This window comes from Dromiciops gliroides, chromosome 2 (genome assembly GCF_019393635.1).
Source record: "Dromiciops gliroides isolate mDroGli1 chromosome 2, mDroGli1.pri, whole genome shotgun sequence".
Taxonomy (NCBI): domain Eukaryota; kingdom Metazoa; phylum Chordata; class Mammalia; order Microbiotheria; family Microbiotheriidae; genus Dromiciops; species Dromiciops gliroides.
This window is the reverse complement of record NC_057862.1, coordinates 286,314,671-286,334,126: the sequence shown is the minus strand read 5'-3', so window position 1 is coordinate 286,334,126 and position 19,456 is coordinate 286,314,671. Positions and strand designations below refer to the sequence as shown.

Below are 19,456 nucleotides of genomic sequence, written 5' to 3'. Positions count from 1 at the left end.
TTTCTGCTTAGCAACATACTCCAAATTCAGGGTGAATATTAATTGACACATTACAGATCCCAAAGTTGAGGGAGAAATGCATACAATGGAATGGATTAGCCTTAAGATTCTCTGACCACTGGAGATACTTAGTCTTAGTGATTTTTCAGATGATTACTAATAACAGATACCAATCAGCTTTTCTTAAAAGTGCAAAGATAATCTCCTACGTTACCTTAAATAAACACACAACTGCAACACTACACTGCATTCACACTTAACTCTAAGAGTTAAAAGAAGGTAACTGGGGCCACATTTTCTTGAAGAGAGGAAAGCTGCATTCAGTGTTGGCAGGAAAACCTGGATAAAAAGGAGCTCCTGAGGGGCAGCTAGATGGCGCAGTGGATAGAGCACCAGCCCTGGAATCAGAAGGACCTGAGTTCAAATTTGAGCTCAGACACTTGACACTTACTAGCTGTGTGACCTTGGGTAAGTCACTTAACCCTCATTGCCAAAACAAAAACAAAAACAAACAAACAAAAGGGGCTGCAGGGTTCCCTTCCGTTCAGTCTAGCAATCAGTTGCTGAGTTCTTTCACTGCACATGGAATGGCAAGGCTTATAAATATGAGTATGAATCTGTCATAAGCCTAAAATGAAGGCTTAAGACAAGTGCACAAATAATTGTAACACAATACAGAATACAGCTGAGGGGCACAAGAATGGTACGAGACAAGGTAAAAGGTTCAGAAAGGGAACAGGATCATATTTAGGTGGGGTTGTTGAGGCAACAACCTGAATGAAGTAGCACTTGAATGGGTACCATTTTAAAAGGAGAAGATGAGGGGGTGGGGGAAGTGGGGAGAAGGATGGAAGGAAATGGGCATTTTTGGAAGAAGAAACTGCATTGAGGAAAGGTGCAAAAGGCAAAGAAGTACAAAAATAAATGGTAGTTTGATTTGAGAATAAGGGAAAACAGCTGGGGCTAATTGTAGAGGGACCCCTGAATGCTGGAATAAGCAATCTGAACTTTATTCTTTTGGCAACTGGGACTCAATGAAGTTTTCTAAGAAGAATGTTGACCTTCCCCCTTCTTCCAATGTTAAAACCCTTAGTATTATCTTTAATTCTTTCCTCATCTCACTTCTCTTATCCAACAATTTACCAGGCCCTACTATATCTATTCCTTCTTCTTTCTTCCCACTGCCACCACATTAAGGCCTCTCACCTAGATAATCTGAATAGCCTCCTAACAGGTCTCACCACCTCCAATCTCCTTCCCCTTCCAATCCATCCAACAGATTCCTGCCATTCCTGCTCCTCAACTCATTCCACATCACAAATCAGCTGCCAAGTCTTGTCATTACTATCTCTACAAGACATCATGTGTCCGTCCTTTCTCTGCACTCACATAAATACCCCTTCAGGTCAGACCCTTATCACCTCTCACCTGCACTACTCAAAGTGTCCTTAACTTTAATTCTTTCCCCACACCAATCCATCTTCCACACACTTACCAAAGCGATACTCCTAAATCACAGGTCTGTGCTGGGCCCTCCTTTACTAAAACTCTAGGGGCTTCCTGTTACTGTAGGAACAGATATAAATGCCTAGTCTCAAACCTCAAAGTCTTTTTGGATATGACTTCCCTTTACATACTCTTATAATCAGCCAAACTGACCTTTCTGTTCCTCACACCCAACACCTCATCTCCTCTTTGCTGGAAAAACAAGAATCCAGGCACAGATTGTGAAATATGAACTGAGTTAAGTGTCTGGAACTACAACAGAGGACTAACCTCTGTGAGGAAGAGGCTGGCCAGGAAAAGCTTTGCAACATCAAGCCTCATTCTCTTTCTTCTTTCATGTCAAAAGTTTTTATCCTCACTAGGCTATCAATGACTTGCACCTTTTCCTCAGCATTCCTTCTTCATTGATGAACCTGCCATCTCTATAGGTTTTTTTTTCTCTCTTGCTCTTCCAACATTGTCTTGGGGATATTCTAACATTCAGAAATTTAAAAACGTGTCAACATAGTACGGATAACAGGATTATAGAACTAGATCCAGAAGGGCCCTTAATGGCCACTTACTCCAATAAATTTTAGAGATAAAGAAGTTGAGCCCCAGAGACATTTAGCATTTTCCCAAGGTCACTGAGTAATTCATGCCAGAGGCAGGCTGTGAAGCCAGGTGCTCTGGCTCCAAAATGCTGCTTTTTCTATTGTGAAGTACTGCCTCTCCAACAGGTTTTGAACTTAATAGTCCTACATCTTAAAATGTGGATCAATCAACTTTTAAAAGGTTATTTTAGAAGTCAAGTCCCATTACAACAAAAACTCTTAAGCCAAGAGCCCTTTTATTTCAAACCACAGTTAAGACAACAAACTCTATTAAAATAAAATATCTGGCCAGTCCCTTTGAAGTTCCTAAGACTGGACATGACCCGCATGAAGTATCTAGGCATTTATCCTCAACCTTTCTATGGTGGAGACAGTGGTTCTGTAACTCCAAAGGCCCATCCATGTTCAATCATCTCATGACTTCCATTTGCCCTGTAGAGTCTGAACAACACTATTTTGTGGTTTGTTTTGCTCCCATGTCTATTTCCCTTTCCTGTATTTGAGATCCTAAAGTACAGAAGGCCTACTAGTACATAGTATAGTTCAAAGAACTATACTATGCTTTATATACATTTGCATTATGCAAATTCAACTTTACATAAACAATTCTAAAAGAAATCTGCATTCCCAAAACACCCAACCAAGTATGTTAACTTTACTGAATAGTACTGTTCTCTCTCTCTCCACTCCTGCCCATCATCTGGATGTTCCCCAGCCCCACCAGAAACTCTCCAAGTGAAAGCAGAAGAACAGAGGTGAGGAGAGGCTGCTGCCAGATTGGGGGCTTGGCTTGAGACATCCAGGACCAAGAGAAGAGACCTTTACCCTGCTCCACTCACCCACCATTTGTCTCCAGCCTCCATGTTATCCTCTCCTGTTAGTGCCGATGTCCAGCCCCTACATGTCTGCCCGCAGTGTTCTTCCTCTTAGCTCCAGCCAAGATCCCATGTGGCTGGACCTGGGCCCCATGTGTTCCTCCTCCTCTTCTTGTTTCTGTGTCCCCCACTCTTACGTGTCCTTCCTCCTCCCTCCACAGTCACGCAGGATCCTTCCTACCTCCTTTCCTCCTTCCCTTATCCACATCCACAGGCAAATTTGTATTAACACCAAAATAGCTTTACATAGAGATCTATGGAACAATCACTAGAGTAAGAACTGCCTGTAGTTCATGCAGAGGTGAAGATGTAAAAAGCTAAAGACAAAAAGAACCAACTAATTGGAGATACTTACTGGTCCAATGCCTTATAATAAATGTCGAGGTCCTTGTTCACAAGTTCTGTTGTTCTCATCACAATCATCATTTCTCTGTACTTTTCCTCAGCATCAGCAAATTGAGGGTCCCGAAGTTCTCTCTTAAAATGAATAATTTCTTCCTCGTAGCCTTTTTGTCGTCCTAATGCTAAACTGTGATTTCTTTTCAGTGTTTCTATTTTTTCTTCCAATGTTTGATATTCACTGTAAAGGAAGAAAAAAATTAAAAGTGCACTGAAGACCACTGTGTGATTTACAATAGCCTCAAGTGAAAAACATGTTAACAATTCAATTTGATAAGTATTTAGTGAGCATCTCCTCTGTGAAAAGCACCGTGCTGGGGCTAGGGACGTACAAACAGGAACAAAACAGAAACATCCATTCCACTAAGGGTATCTGATATGCACACACATAACCAGGGTACAAAGAAAGCTGAAGGGGAAGACAGCCTTAATATGGGGGATCAGGAAAGAAGTTATGGAGAACGGAGCAACTGTGCTAAGTTTTAAAGGAAGACAAGGATTCTAAAGGATGGACATGAGAAAGGACTTCATCTTAACCACGAGGGGTGGCTCGTGGGACTGTTTGGAAGCAGGAGATGGAGCATCAGTTTTGGTGAACAGCTTATATTCCAGTTTCACAGAGTCACAGAGTACCAAGTGATGGGAGAGACCTCCAAGGATATCTGGTCTACCCTATATTCACTGTGGTAAAACATGACTGACACACTGGGGTGTCCTTTCTATCTGTTGTAGCTGTTATGTATATCCCTTGTTGGGAGGAGACCTACCATATCCTAAAGAAATCCTTGTTATTTTTGGATAGCATTAGTTGATAGGAATTTTTTTCTTACCTTAAGCCTAAATTTGCCTCTTTGCAATGTCTAGCCATTGCCCCTATTTCTGCCCCCTGGGGCCAAGAAGAACAAGTTTATTCCATCTTCCCTGTGGCAACCCTTCAAATACTTAAAGCTATTACATCTCCCCAAGTCTTCTCCTCTCCAAGATAAATAAGATCTTTGCATGGCCTGCACTCGAGGTCCTTGACCATATTGACTGCTTCCGCTGGACGCATTTCAGCTTACCAAAACCTTTCCTAAAATGTGGTCACTGGAATGAAACACAGTGCAGACACGATCTTACTGAGGGTGAAGATACACTAAAGGAGAATCAAAGGGTTCAGCTGGTAGAGATGGAAGAACACAGAGGCAATGATCAGAGAAGGAACGTCAGAGATCAGGCTCAGGTCATTTATGGGATTAATTTATAGAATTAATGAGATCTAAGGTATAAGTACCCCTGTGGATGGAATGAAGTCACAGTAACTGAGGACAATGATGAATTGTGTGACAAGACTAGGATCATAGATTTAGAGCTGGAAGGGACTTTAGAGGTCATTTAATCCAACCCTCTCATTTCACAGGGAAGGAAATGGGGACCCAATATCACATAACTAGTAAGTACCAGAACCAGAATGTGAACCCAGGTTCCCTGACCCCAAGGTCATCTGTACCAACCTGTCTCCCTCTCTTTGGGAAAATGTAAATCACTTTCAATTACTCCAAGGTACTCCAGAAAGCAAAAATGTACATTAAAAAAATTAATGTTTTTACATCAATTGCTATGAATCACATAACATGAATTATGTAACAAGGGTAAAGACTAAAGGATACATATATAACCTTTTATGACCCTCACAACAATCCATTTTATAGATGGGAGACAGAGGATGAGAATCACTTACTAAAAGCTAATAAAGACCAACCTCTCTCTTAGTTTCCTCTATCTCTAAAATTGGGATAACAGCTCCTATTCCACAGGGTTACTGTGAGGTAATATGTATTTTTACTTATACACATACATACTTACATGCACATATACACACATATATATGCACACACATACACTTTGCAAAACGTTAAGTGACATATCAAATTAACTACTCAGTGACACAGCTAATGACTGAGGCAAAATTTGAATTCAGGTACTCCTAACTTTACTAAGCCACGGAATTCAATGAAATAAAAAATCCATGAGTGTGTATTTTGCTCTTAATATTACATAGAAGGAATGAAATCTATTTGCTTTTCTATAAATAATTCTACTTAAATGGATCTGAAAACTTGCCAATGTGGATACTCCCTCTCTTGGAATAGCCTACCTAGGCTTTCCCACCCTGCATTATTCACATCACTGTTTCTCCATAAATTCTCTTGGGACCTATCTAAAATACTGGAGATGTTCCTCTGATTCTTTTAATATTCTGTGGCTACTAGTGTAGCATGGGGGCTATCACTTGTTCTTGCTACTTGAATGGTGCACTTATTTTTTACATGTCCTGATTGTTAATATTAGCTCTATGATAGAATGTAAGCTCCTTGAGGACATGGACTGTTTCATTTTTATCACTGAACACACTGTCTAAAGCATGGTAATCACTCAGTAAATGTTTGCTGGTATCTTTTTGGCAACATTTTGTGGCCCACTTATGCCCAAATGTCTTTCATATTCCCCTCTGGGCCACATGCAATTCTGATTCTTCAGATATTATAGTGTTCATGATTCACAAGACTATAGCATCACCATAATAATGCTTCTGTGGCGGAGGGAGGACTAAGATCACTGCACAATTTCCCAAATGCAATGTAGTTGGACCTTTTTTTTTTTCTTTAAATTCCAGACCTGGCACTATATTTATCTTTGGCACCCACTCAAGATCTACATACTAATATGCCAACTCAGTGAGCTGTCCAGCTGCATAGCATAACCTAGGTAATATGCACTCCTTACTTTTTAAAAAGGATGCACTTTTCCTTCAACTAAAGAATTCTTTACAGTTATAGGTCTATTTAAAATGCATCAAAATTGGGCAGATAGGTGGAGCAGTGGATAAAGCACTGGTCCTGGATTCATGAGGACCTGAGCTCAAATCCGGCCTCAAGACACTTGACACTTACTAACTGTGTGACCCTGGGTAAGTCACTTAACCCTCATTGCCCCGCAAAAAAAAAAAAAAAAAAGAATAAACTTTTAAAAGCTCCTACTTTTTCAGCTGTAAAACCTGCATTTGTCCCATCTCCTTTAAGTGCTGCTTTCTTTCTTCTTCAACTTCTTTCAGTTCCTCTTTTCTCTTCCTCAGAGTAAGGTTATCTTGTAGCCACCTTTCTTGCACCTAAAGAGACAGAGAGGTCAGAGCCTGTACATGACCCACTGATAAAAGGCATTTCTGAGAGGGAAATACTATTTTTCCTTTACTTAAAACCATATTACACACAATAATAGACTGGCAAATAGAACAGAGATGACAAAGGGTAGGGTTTAGAGTTAGAGAACTTTGGTTCAAATACCAGCTGTCACTTAATGTGACCCTAGACAAGTCTCTGGGCTTCAGTTTCTTATCTATAAAATGAAAGGGCCAGATTCAATGACTTACAATGTTTCCAGTTCTAAACCTGTGGTTCTATGAAACTAAAGTAGACATTATTCCAATGACAGGAAACCTATAGTCTTTAACTTACTTTACTCTGGCCACTCAACAAGTTAAGTGTTTGTTGAATACATCACAGTGAAAACACAAAATAAGCTTTAAAAAAAGTCTTTAGTGGCAATGCTCTAAAGAGCCACAAGATGGCAACACCACGTTAAACGATCATAGGCTCTCCCAACATTTGATAATGCTGTACAGGAATGATGACCAACCTCTCTTGGATTCTTTCTCTTCTCTAAGCTACCATGAAATTGCTCTCTGCTGGGTCTCTTTCTGTCAGACCACTCTTTTTTTTTCTCCTTTTTTTTTAAAGTGAGGCAATTGGGGGTTAAGTGACTTGCCCAGGGTCACACAGCAAGTAAGTGTTAAGTGTTTGAGGTCGCATTTGAACTCGGCTACTCCTGACTCCAGGACCAGTGCTCTATCCACTGCGCCACCTAGCTGCCCCCTCTGACCACTCTTTTTCAGTCTCTTCTGCTAGATCTTCACCAAAGTCATAACCACTATCAAAGATCACTGTCAAAGGTCTCTTCATAACCGCTAACGATGGGTGTCCGTCAAAGGTCTCTTCTGAGTCCTATTCTCCTGTATCACTTGGTGATCTCATCAGCTCCCATGGGTTTGATTTTTATTTCTATGCAGAGGAATCCCAGCCCTGGTCTCTCTCCTGAGCTTCAGTTTCACATCATCAATTGCCTTTTGGCCATTTCAAACAAAATACCGCATGACTCCTTAATACTCAACACATCTAAACAGAATTCATTCTTTCCCCACAAACCTAGCCTCTTCCAGACTTCCCCATTTCTGATGAAGACACCATTGAATTCAGTTTCTCAGGTTTGTCATCTCAGTGTTATACTTGACCTCTATATCCTATCAGTTACCATACTTAAAACTCTTTCCATTGTCTTCTTCTGCTTCTCTATGAAAATGTTTGGGTTTGTTTGATTTTTTTGTCTCTGGGTAATGGGGAGGGAAGGCAAGAAGAGAGAAACAAAGGAAAAAAAATCAGTTCCTGTCCAATAGCATGAGAAAACATACCCAAATATAACTGCTGCCTTGTCTTCTAGTTAAATGGCATGTACATGATGTTTCTGTGTGCCAAATGAATGTATGTATTTTTTCCATTCCTTTTCCTATGTTTTATATTACATATATTTATTGAAAATATTTTGTTCCTTGTTCTTAGTTTTTAAAAAAGTCAATGAGTAAAATGTTTTATGTTTTACCCTAAAATAAAGGTTTCACCCATATAAAAACTGTCAGAAAACAAAGGGACTAATCATCAACTCAAATCCTCAGGCTTTCTTGGAGTAACAATATTCAATTTAATGTGTTCCTCTACCTTTGTAGGAAATTTTCCTAAGCTTCCAAGCTATCATGAAGCCCTTTTATCTGATGGTAATGTTAACAGTTAGTCTTATACAAGATAAAGTTGGCCATTCTCCATGCCAAGGCCAATTCCTCCATTTGCGTCCCTGAACTCATCCTTGTTCACCTCCTCTAGGTCCTTGTCTCAATCACTTCTTTTCTCATCTCTAATCTCTCCTTATTCTACCCTGCAGTCTACAAAAATGCCCAGGTTGTCACCTTAAGCTACAATCCTATCTTTTCCCTTTCGCAGCCAAACTTCTAAAGAGTCATCTACATTTGTTGCTTTCATGTCCTCCTATCAGTCTCATAATCTGGCTTCCTACCCTACTATGCTATTGAAATTGCTCTCTCTCAGGTTATTTATGATTTTTTAACTGCTAATTTAATGACTTTTCTCAGGTTACTCCCCAGAGAGCTCAGCCTACATATGTATACATATGTATATGTATATTTAAAATTGAGCACAATCTAGCTTCTATGCACATCCTCAGACTTAGTTCATATTAATTCCCCTCTGTGCACAATATGTCCTAGACCCTAGCTTCTTAAACTGTGAGTTGCGACCCCATATGGGGTCACATAACTGAACATGGGGGCCGCAAAAAATCTGGCAGCAGTAAAAGGTTATATATACCTACATATCTGGGGTCACATGATAATTTCTTGGGCAAAAAGGGGTCCGTTGCAAGTGGAAAAAGTTTAAGAAGCCCTGTCTAGGGGGCAGCTAGGTGGTGCAGTGAATAAAGCATGGGCCCTGGATTCAGGAAGACCTGAGTTCAAATTCAGCCTTGATACTTACTAGCTATGCAACCTTGGGCAAGTCACTTAACCCTCATTACCCTAAAAAAACAAAAAACAAACAAAAAAACTCTTAGCACTTTGAGAGCCTATAAAACAACAAGTTCTAGACAAACTGCCCTACTAGCTTTCCCCCGAAATTGGCATGCCATCTTTTATCTCTGTGCCTTTGCAAGACTGTCCTCCATGTCTGAAATGCTCTCTTCAACTTTGTCTCTTAGAATGATTAACTTCCTCCAAGGTATTTAGTTCAGGTGCCTCCTTTTTTTTTTTTTTTTTAAATCTATCATTTATTAAACATCTTTCTGTCAGGCATTGTTTTTTCACAGAAAGTGAAACAATCCCTATTCTAGTGAGCTTGTGCTCTCCCTTCTCAAATTATCTTATATTCACTTGTCAGTTAAATGTTATTTTCTCTCCCCCTACCTTCCACACTGGCAGTAGAATGCAAATTCTTTGTGGGTAGGGACAATTTAATTTTTGTCTTTATTTCCACAAGACTATCTTAATGCCACATAGTAGGGGCTTAATGTTTGCTGAACTGTTGTAAAAATTGAAGATAGAGCCTGAAAGTTGTTAAGCATAAGTATGTTTTAATCTTCTAGAGTAACTTTTGATGTTTAACCCTTATAACTAAGACTTTTTGTCCAATTCTGAAGGGGCATACTGAGTTATTTGCCTGTTGGTATATTCTTTTTTTTTGTTTTTGTTTTTGCAGGGCAATTGGGGGTTAAGTGACTTGCCCAGGGTCACACAGCTAGTAAGTGTCAAGTGTCTGAGGTCATATTTGAACTCAGGTCCTCCTGAATCCAGGGCCGGTGGTTTATCCACTGCGCCACCTAGCTGCCCCCGTTGGTATATTCTATCCAATGATCTAGACTAAATTCTTTTAAGTGATACATCTGGCAACTTTTTCTGTGCTATTTGAATCATTTTGTTTGGAGAAAAACAAAGTCAAAGACCAAGCCTTTCCAACTCCCACACCCAGAAAAAAATGGAAAAAAAAATGTCAAAGGCAATGAAATTAATTGGGTTGTTCTCATTATAGAAGTCCTTTTGGAAACCAAAACAGTCTGACAGACTATTCCTGCTTCTAGAAATATCAAGACATGTTCCAGCTGCTGTTCAATTAGGCATTATATCTTCATCACTCATTTCTGTGGAGTATCGTGTGATTATAGTTCTTCCTGGTGGTAGTGGCCCCTCATCACAGATCCCTCACCAAAATGCACATATGTTATTCTCTCATGAAAATAAAATTTGGCACAAAATAAGTAAAGCATTTGCTTTGTCATTAACCAATAATGTAAATTATTAATCTAAATGCTTTAATTTTTTGCTATGGTAATTCATTCTTATAAAAATTGCTACAATGAAGTGATTTTTCTCAGAAGCAAGGATGGAAAGCTGTGTATGGCAAGAGATTTCAGATCAGATATACCACCTGACCTCATAAAATGTAAGAACTTTATTTAGAGTAAAGGAAATGATTTCATATTAATCCAGAGCTAGGGGGAAGAAAGAGAACAGGATTCTGGTACCGGCTCTGTCCTTAACCAACTTAATTTCTCAGGCCTTAATTTTCTTATTTGTAAAAGGGAAATTAATATTAAAAATAACAATAATAAAACAAAAACAAGAAGATTTATACAGTGCTTTACAATTTGCAAAGTACTTTACAAACATCTCATTTTATCTTCATGACAACCCTGGGAGGTAGATGAGATCATTATTCCCATTTTACAGATGAGGTAACTTGAGACACACAGAATTTTAATGACTCATCCAGGGTCACTCAACTACTGTTTGAAACAAGATTTTTAACTCAGGTCTTCCTGCCTCTAAATGTCTTCTAAGGTCTCTTCCAGTTCTAAGATTTGATGGTTCTAGCTACTACTGTCTAATATTATACTCAATTTTATATGATTTGGCAACGAACTTACAAATGTCAATAATTTGTAAATTTTATTGAGTTTTCTATTTAGCTAAGCAATTTCTTCAAAAGTTGCAAATATTTTTCCTTTCACTGAAACCCATAATAATTAAGCATTTTATGTAGGTGACTTGATTTTTGCAAATTCATATAAGATACTTTTTTGAGCACTTAAAAATTACAGCAGGGATCCTCGGTAAATTTGACATTCCATTCATATCCATAGAAATTCCTGGACCTACAGCTAATGCAGGCGTAGCTTCCTTGTGAAAAGGTGAAAGCTGGGACAGCTTTCATAGTTATATTTACAAGTAGAAGCATTTCCAAAAGAAAGGATGATTTTATCAACTAACTAGCTGAATTAAGCATTAAAACATGATAAAACAACAAATTCAAGGTAGGATCAGCAGGAGTAAGAGGCTAATAGGTGTCCACGGAAACTAGGTTTGTAGTAAGAAAGGCAATTTTATTTAAATAGCACTAGCTTTGGAGACACTGGATTTGGGCTCAAGTCTTGACACTGACACTATCTATATGATCTTAGGAAGTCACGTTAATTCCCCCTGGTCCCAGTTTCAACCCTGTCCAATGACGGATCAACCTTTTGCTCCTGTACAAAACATTAACTGTAAATAAATATCAACAGAAAAATGATTTGACATGAAGAAGTAACTATAGCAACTTTTTTTTTTTTTTTAGTGAGGCAATTGGGGTCAAGTGACTTGCCCAGGGTCACACAGCTAAATTTAGCAACTTTTAAGAACATATTTAATGAATAAAGCTAGGTCAAACCTTTCCATCATTTAAATCACATGCCATATGCCTTGCCATCAAGCCACAAGCAAAAAAGAATACCTACCTTTTGCATATCAATATCTTGTCTCATTGTTCCCATTTCCTTACTTATCTTGTCTTTTTGCTTTTCACATTCATTTAGCTGACTTATTACTTTGTTAAGTTCATCTTCTTTTTGCTACAAAAGACAGACAAATTTGTAAGTACATGAAAAATAAGCTTAATCAAATGAATTATTTTTAGGCTTTAAATTACCATTTTGTAGCTGTCTTTTCCATCTTGAATATAGTTGTCAATGTCCTTCATGTAACTAGAGATATTTTTAACTTTCTCTTTGATATCATTTAACTGTGGAAAGACATTAATTCATTAGTTTAAACCATTTTGTAGCATTACAGAGACATTTGCACAGCATTAAAAAAAGTTTTTCTCATGAAATGCATGACAGCATGTCTGGGTAGACAGAGTACTGAGCTAGGACTAGAAGCTAGGTTTCACCTTGCTGCATTGCTCTGCACTGGTTATGCCCCACTACCCAACCTCTTGCCTCATAAAATGGAGGAATTCAACAAGGTGATCCGAAGCCCATGTCAATTCTAACATTCTGTAATTCTATAAATTGCAAAATTTAATATATGGGACTATGAAATATGGTTAAACCTACCATTATAATTTTTTTTTTGGTGAGGCAATTGGGGTTAAGTGACTTACTCAGGGCCACACAGCTAGTAAGTGTTAAGTGTCAGAGGCCAGATTTGAACTCAGCTCCTCCTGAATCCAGGGCCGGTGCTCTATCCACTGTGCCACCTAGCTGCCCCAATTTTGATCAGTTTATATAAAAAATATTTTTTCAATGTAAACATCAATTTTCCTCTGCTTTGGCGGATAATGTAGCTCAAAATCATACATCATCCTAAATTTTTTTTTTTTTTAGTGAGGCAATTGGGGTTAAGTGACTTGCCCAGGGTCACACAGCTTTGAACCCAGGTACTCCTGACTCCAGGGCCGGTGCTCTATCCACTGCGCCACCTAGGTGCCCCCCTAAATTTTTAATAAGATTTTATGAACAAGTTCATATCCTAACTTGATATTGTTTTTCTCAACCATCTCTCTCCATTTCTAATTAAGTCACAATTTTTATCACTAGAAGCTTTACAGGCTGTTTCGAATATATATCCCTTAGGTTACCAGCCAATAGAGTGGACCCCATGTTAAGGGGATTCCCTGAATTTATCTTTTTGAGTTGCCATATTTTTCAGAAACACTGGACTGAGAGCATGTAGGAAGTTCTGAATGGGTCAAGGATGAAGCTCTCCCTCAGTTGACATAATTTGTTGCTGTACCCCAAGCTGGGCTCCCTGTGTGTCCTTGGGAAGCAAGAAGAGGCACCAGGCATCTGTGCCATGTTGGGATTACTGCTTGTGTAGGTGGGGTCTTCTGCAGATAAGAGAACCCTCCTATCTTCATAGTTTAGCAGTTCCCAAGGGAAAAGAATGCAGCTTTGCCATTGCTCTGTTCCTCCCCTTGGGAAGTGGTTTTAGTGTCCTACGCCTTGGATGCACTGCTCCCTGTCCCGTGTTAGACCCCTTCCTGGTATCCCCTCCTCCCTTTTTCTTGCTGTTATATAAAACTGTAAACTTTCAAAAGCCCACTGGGTTCTCATGAATGTTCATTTGTCCTGTAATAAACCTGGCTTTCACATAAGTCTCATGATGCTGTGAGTACCTATTGATACCTCTGACAAACTTTTGGGAGAACACAGACAAGAATTATATAGGCTAGGCAAGCAAGATGGGTTGCCATCTGCATCTGAACTGAATTAATAAGACTGGAGATCTATTAGAGGATTTGTATAAACAAGACCATTTTTGATACATTGAAAGATCCATTATTTTAATAGTATGGCTACTCCTAGCCAACCTTTTGTGATGAATCTAGCCTCCCCTTACTTTCTTACCCAGGATGATCCTTAAACATACTTTCGATTTGTTTCCAGGCCTATGCTCAAAGCTTTTCCAGCTTGGTGAGTTAGACCCATCAGAAACTGAGTTTTGTTGCAATATTCTTTTTAACAATCCAGGGCCACAAGAGTAGGACTTACAGACTTTAAGACCCCAAGACAAAAATAATCTAATCATAACTATTAAAATCACAGAATATTAAGTACTATCAACACTTCAGAGATCATCTCATTCTACACTGTCATTTGAAAGAAGAAATTGTTCATTAGCATTCTAAAGTAAAAAGCAATTTCATGAAAAACATATACAGTCTTTCCAAGTGAAATCTTACTTTTTCCTGTGCTGCATTATTATTTGCATTCTTTTTATTAATTAATTCTTCTTTTTCTTGCTGCAATTTTTCCAGAGTTGCTTCCAAAGGACACAGCTGCTCTTTTGAATCCTAAAAAAAAAAAAAAAAAAGAAAGTAAACATACTAAGGAAGAGTAGCTTCATATGATTCCATGATCTTTACTATGAAATGTCTCTGGGATGATTCTTAGGGTTATTTTAATATAGATTTTATAGGCATAGCAGTTTGTGGGTAAGGTGGTGTGCTTTAATTATGTTTGTGCCTTGTTCTTGTTAATCTACAGATATAGAATTATAAACATATTCAGTAATATATTTATCAGGGCTTAATGAATAGAACAACTAATTTTGATCATAAATCTAAAAGTTTAATTAAACTGGTTTCATCTCTTAAATTGTTGCATAATTTCAGAAGCTTAAGAGTTGAAAGCAACCTTAATCTGAGGGTTCTTAATCTAAGGTATATAACATTGTTTTAGAAAATATTTTGTTAAGTGTATTTCAATAAGTGGTTTTCTTTGTAATCCTATGTATTTATTTTATACATTTAAAAACATCAATCTGAGAAAGGGCCCAATAGGTTTCTCTAGACTGCTAATGGATCCACAACATAACAATATTTAAGGACCCCTGGTCTAATCCAACCCAAGCAGGAATTCCCATCCCTGAAAAGTGGTCATCCAGCCTTTACATAAATAATGGGAATCTTACTGTGTAATAATGAATTGACTCCATTTTTGACAATTTAATTGTTAGGAAGTGATTCTTCCTATTGAGCTGAAATGTGCCTCTCAACTCACACTGATCCTACACCTGCCCTCTCAAGCCAAAATACCTTCTCTTATACCTTCTTCCACTTAATAAATCTTCAAATATTAGAAGACATTTAGATAATCTTGTTAACTGAAGGGGTAAAACAGGGAACAATCAAATAATAATAATCCCTCATTCGTTTCTAAAGTGTTTTCGAATATGTCAATTTATATAAATATTCTTACTTTTATTTCTCGATGTAAGGACTGAACTTCTGTAGACAATTCTACTGTCTGTTCCTCCAGCTGCTGTCGACGTTGCAGATTACTAGATATCTGAAGCTTTTCTGATTTAAGTTCATTTACTGTACTTTTTAGGTGTTGGATTTGTTCTTGTTGGTCCTGGATAAGCTTACGATTCAACTCAATTTTACTGGAAACTGCAATGAAAACACATGCCGTCAAAGATGAAAATACTCCATTACTCAACATTTACCACTGTAAAATCAAGAAAAACTATTAGAAGTTCATTTTCAGCAAAATGGTCCTGTCAGAGTATATATTAATAAATTAAAAAGCATTTATCAAACAGTTAATATATGCTAGGTGGTAGGGCTACGAAGACAAAAATAAGATAGTCCCTATCTTCCAAGAAATTAAAAGTTTGTCAGGGGCGTCTCAGTGGCACAGTACAGAAGCAATGGGCCTAGAGTCAGGGAGACATGAATTCAAATCCAGTGACCATGGGCAAGGCAATTGATTAACCTCTGCTTCCCTCAATTTCCTCAACCAAATAACATGGGATAACAATAGCCCCTACCTCAGAGGGCTGTTGTGAGGATCAAATGAGATCATATTTGCGAAGTGCCTAGAACATAGTAGGCACTATATAAGGTGTTGATTACTATTATTATTAATATTGTTATTATTATTATTCATTGGAGACATCATGTACACATGATAAGAGGAGTAAGTGCATTCCAAGGAATGTTATGTATGAAGAACATGAAGAAAGTTAGTTTGTAAAGTGTAGAGTATGTGAAAGGGAGCCTGGAATCTGGAGGCTGGCATCAGGCTGTAAGGGCATTAAGTGCCAAAAAGAAGAATTCGTATCTGCCCTAAAGGTTCCAAAGGGAATCAATGGAGTTTATTGAACAGGGAAAAATCATGATTAGAAATATCACTTTGGCAGCCACACAGAAGATGGACTGAAAAAGTCCAAGTGAGAAGTAATACAAATGTGAATTAGAGTGGTGATTATGTGAGGGGACTGATGTGGAGACAGATGCAACAAGATGAAGATAAGTCACTGAATCTGTGGGATGAAGGTTAGTGAGAAGTCAAAGATGACCTTGTTGCCTCTATTCTTTCTTCTTTTACTCTAGTCTCTGAGAACAGTTGCACCTTTCTCCTTACAACTAATCCTTCCACTGATATCCTTAATCCCCTCCCCTCCTCTCATGCAGAACATCCCTACAATCACTGCCTCTAACAGCCAAGCTCTTCCTATATACTGGCTCATTTCCTGTCTCCTACAGGCAAGAAAAAACCCTTGTTTAACCAGATCCTGTCCTCAAGCTATCATCTTCTATTTCTCCTCCTTTTCACTGCTAAATTCCTAGAGGAAGCTGTCTTTTTTGTTGTCTTTTCTTCTCCTTCACTCACTTCCCAAACCAATGCACCCAACCACATAATTCACCTGAAAATGCTCTCTCAAAATTTACTAATGACCTCTTAACTTTCTGCTCAAATGGCTTTTAAAAAATCTACCTCTCTGCAGCATCTGACAGTGTTGACCACTCTCCCCTCCTGGATACTTTCTTCTCTCTGGATTTCTGTGACACTGTCAGTCAATCAATAGATATTCATTAAGCACCTGCTTTATGCCAGACACGGGGGGATATAAAGAAAGGCTCCCCTTGGTTCTCCTCCAGCCTGTTTTACAGCTCTGTCTCAGCTGCTTTACTGGCTAGTCGTCTATGCCACTCTTCTAACTGCACGTTGTAACCCAAGGTTTTGTCCGTCATGTCTCTTTTCTTCTCCCTTCTATAATATCTTTCTTGGTGATATCACCTGATATTAGGGATTCAATTACCATCCCAAAGCAAACAATTCCCAGATATACATATCTAACTCTACACTCTCATGAGCTCCAGTCCCACATCACCTATTGCCTATTAGACACTTCAAATTATGTGTCCATGGGCATTCTGAACGCAAAGTGAATAATACACTACTATTAATTTCAAGGGTACTTTCTTCCAATAATCATGTCTAATTTTAATATATCTGAAGATGCTGTAATTTCTATCTTCAGAAAAACAGCATAGCATAGCAACGTGAGTCCACATTGATCAAGAGAACCAGATGTCATCCACTGATAGTTATATTAACACCAATCGGTAAATGAGAAAGACATCTCTTTCCAAAAATTATCTTTGCCACTCAATTCAAAGGCATGGAAATCGGTGGACCTGCCAAATTCTCTGCCCTTTCCATCGCCATTCAGTATTTCTATTGAAGGCACAGACTCAGGACTATGAGGAAAAAGTTTTGATTTAGAAGACATTTGGAAAAGATGGGAGATACATTGTGGTTAACTGTGGAGTAAGAAATACAAAATAAACCCACAAAATCAGTACCTTTTTGTATATTACCAATAAAATATATATTACCAGCAGGAAGATATTCAATTCAAAGAATTCTTGGAGAATTGAGAAAAGAAATTCCATTTGAAATAATGACAAATATAAGAGTAATGACTAAGAGTCATTCCCCAAAAGACAAGTTATTAAAGGATACAAACAGTTCTCAAATGAAGAATTACAAAGTAGTCACAAGAAAAAATACTCCAAATCACAAATAAGAAAAATGCAGATCAAAATAACCGAGATTTCATCTCACACCCTGCAAATTGGCAAAATAACAAAAAAAGTGGCAATACTCTATGTTGGCGGGGTTATGGAATGATAGGCATATTAATACATCATTGGTGGAGCTGTGAAGTCACACCATTTTGGAAAGTAATTTGCAATCATACAAATAAAGTGACTAAACCACACTGTCTGAAACCAAAATTTCATTACTGGGCTGATACCCCAAGGAATCCATCAACAAAAAGAAAGTTCCCTTATATACCAATTATAGCAGCATATGTTTGTGATAACAAAGAATTGGAAACAAAAGTAGATGCTCATCAACTAGGGAATGGCTAAACAAATAGTGGTATGTGAATGTAATAGGATATTACTGTACTATAAGGAATTATGTATGTGATGAATACAGAAAAGCATGGAAAGGTTTACATGAATATATGTGGAATAAAGTAAGCAATCAAAATGCACAATAACTCCGACAGTGTAAATGGAAAGAACAATCACATACCAAAATATTAAAAATGAATGCAATGAAATTATAAAGATGAAGCATGACTCAAATGGACAAATATGAGACAGCCTCAATCCATGCTTTCATGGAGATGAAAGGTCCATGCTGCACATGATTTTGATCTTTTTTTCAATGTATCAACTAATTTTGGAATTTTTCCCCTTTTAACAAAAACATGCCTTTGTCATATGGGATGGTTATTTGGTCAAGGGAGCAGAAAGGATACTGGGGATAGCTATGATGATGTAAGAAACAGAAGACAGCAACAAAAAACTCATTTTAAAAAATGACAAAATGCACAATGGACAACAGAAGGGCTTGGCATGCTATGGTTCATGGGGGTCACCAAGAGTCAAAAATGACTGAATGACTGACTGAACAACAAACCTTGTCATGCAGCCAAAGTGAAGGACAGCCTGAATATTGCTAGTTGTGTGATATCAAGAAAGCAACAAGGCACTAGAACACTTCCACCTATGGAAGATTTATGAGAGAACATGGGCAAGAGTCACCTAAGATGAGAGAGCATGAATGAGCTGTGATTGGCACCATTGCTAATCCCCTAAACACATCAGAGACGATCAACTACAGCATCGTCTCTCCCTCAGTGCGCTGTTCACACCGTAGGTACTTACTGATTTAATATATGTGATGTCCTATATTATATGAAATAGGAATTTCTTAGCCTGGCAATTAAGGCTCTCCACAAGTTATCTCTAAACTGCTTTTTTAGAATTACAGGCATACCTCATTTTATTGTATTTTGTTTTATTGTGCTTCACAGACACTGCATTTTTTACAAATTGAAGGTTTGTGGCAAACCTGCTTTAAGCAAGTCTACTGGCGCCATTTTTGAATAGCATGAGCCCACATTGTGTCTGTGTCACATTGTAATTCTCACAATATTTCAAACCTTTTCATTATTATTATATCTGTTATGGTGATCTGTGATCAATGATCTTTGATATTGTAATTGTAATTGTTTTGGGGTGCCATGAACCACACCCATATAAGATGGCAAACTTAATAGATGTTGCATGTGTTCTGCAACTACTAATTCCCCATCTCTCTCCTTCTCCCCATCTCCATTCCCTGAGACAAAAATATTGAAACCAGTCCAATCAATAACCCTAAATTGGCCTCTAAATGGTCAAGTGAAAGGAAGTCAGTCAATGTGGCAAATTTCATTGTATTAAGACATTGCCATAGCCACCTCAACCTTCAGCAACCACCATTCTGATCAGTCAGCAGCTATCAACACTAAAACAT

The 19,456-nt window shown here is 38.1% G+C and overlaps 1 protein-coding gene across 2 annotated transcripts in view; it reads right to left on the bottom strand.

Annotated features, from left to right (window-relative positions):
• The window catches only part of RAD50 (RAD50 double strand break repair protein), an 82,731-nt gene that overhangs the window by 17,941 nt on the left and 45,334 nt on the right, over positions 1-19,456 (bottom strand). For both annotated transcript variants that reach the window (XM_043988684.1, XM_043988685.1), the window contains exons 17-22: positions 15,047-15,240; positions 14,029-14,139; positions 11,992-12,084; positions 11,801-11,914; positions 6,394-6,521; positions 3,330-3,554 (exon numbers count right to left, since the gene is read on the bottom strand). In XM_043988684.1, coding sequence (XP_043844619.1) covers positions 3,330-3,554; positions 6,394-6,521; positions 11,801-11,914; positions 11,992-12,084; positions 14,029-14,139; positions 15,047-15,240 — 865 coding nt within the window. The remainder of the gene's footprint in view (positions 1-3,329; positions 3,555-6,393; positions 6,522-11,800; positions 11,915-11,991; positions 12,085-14,028; positions 14,140-15,046; positions 15,241-19,456) is intronic.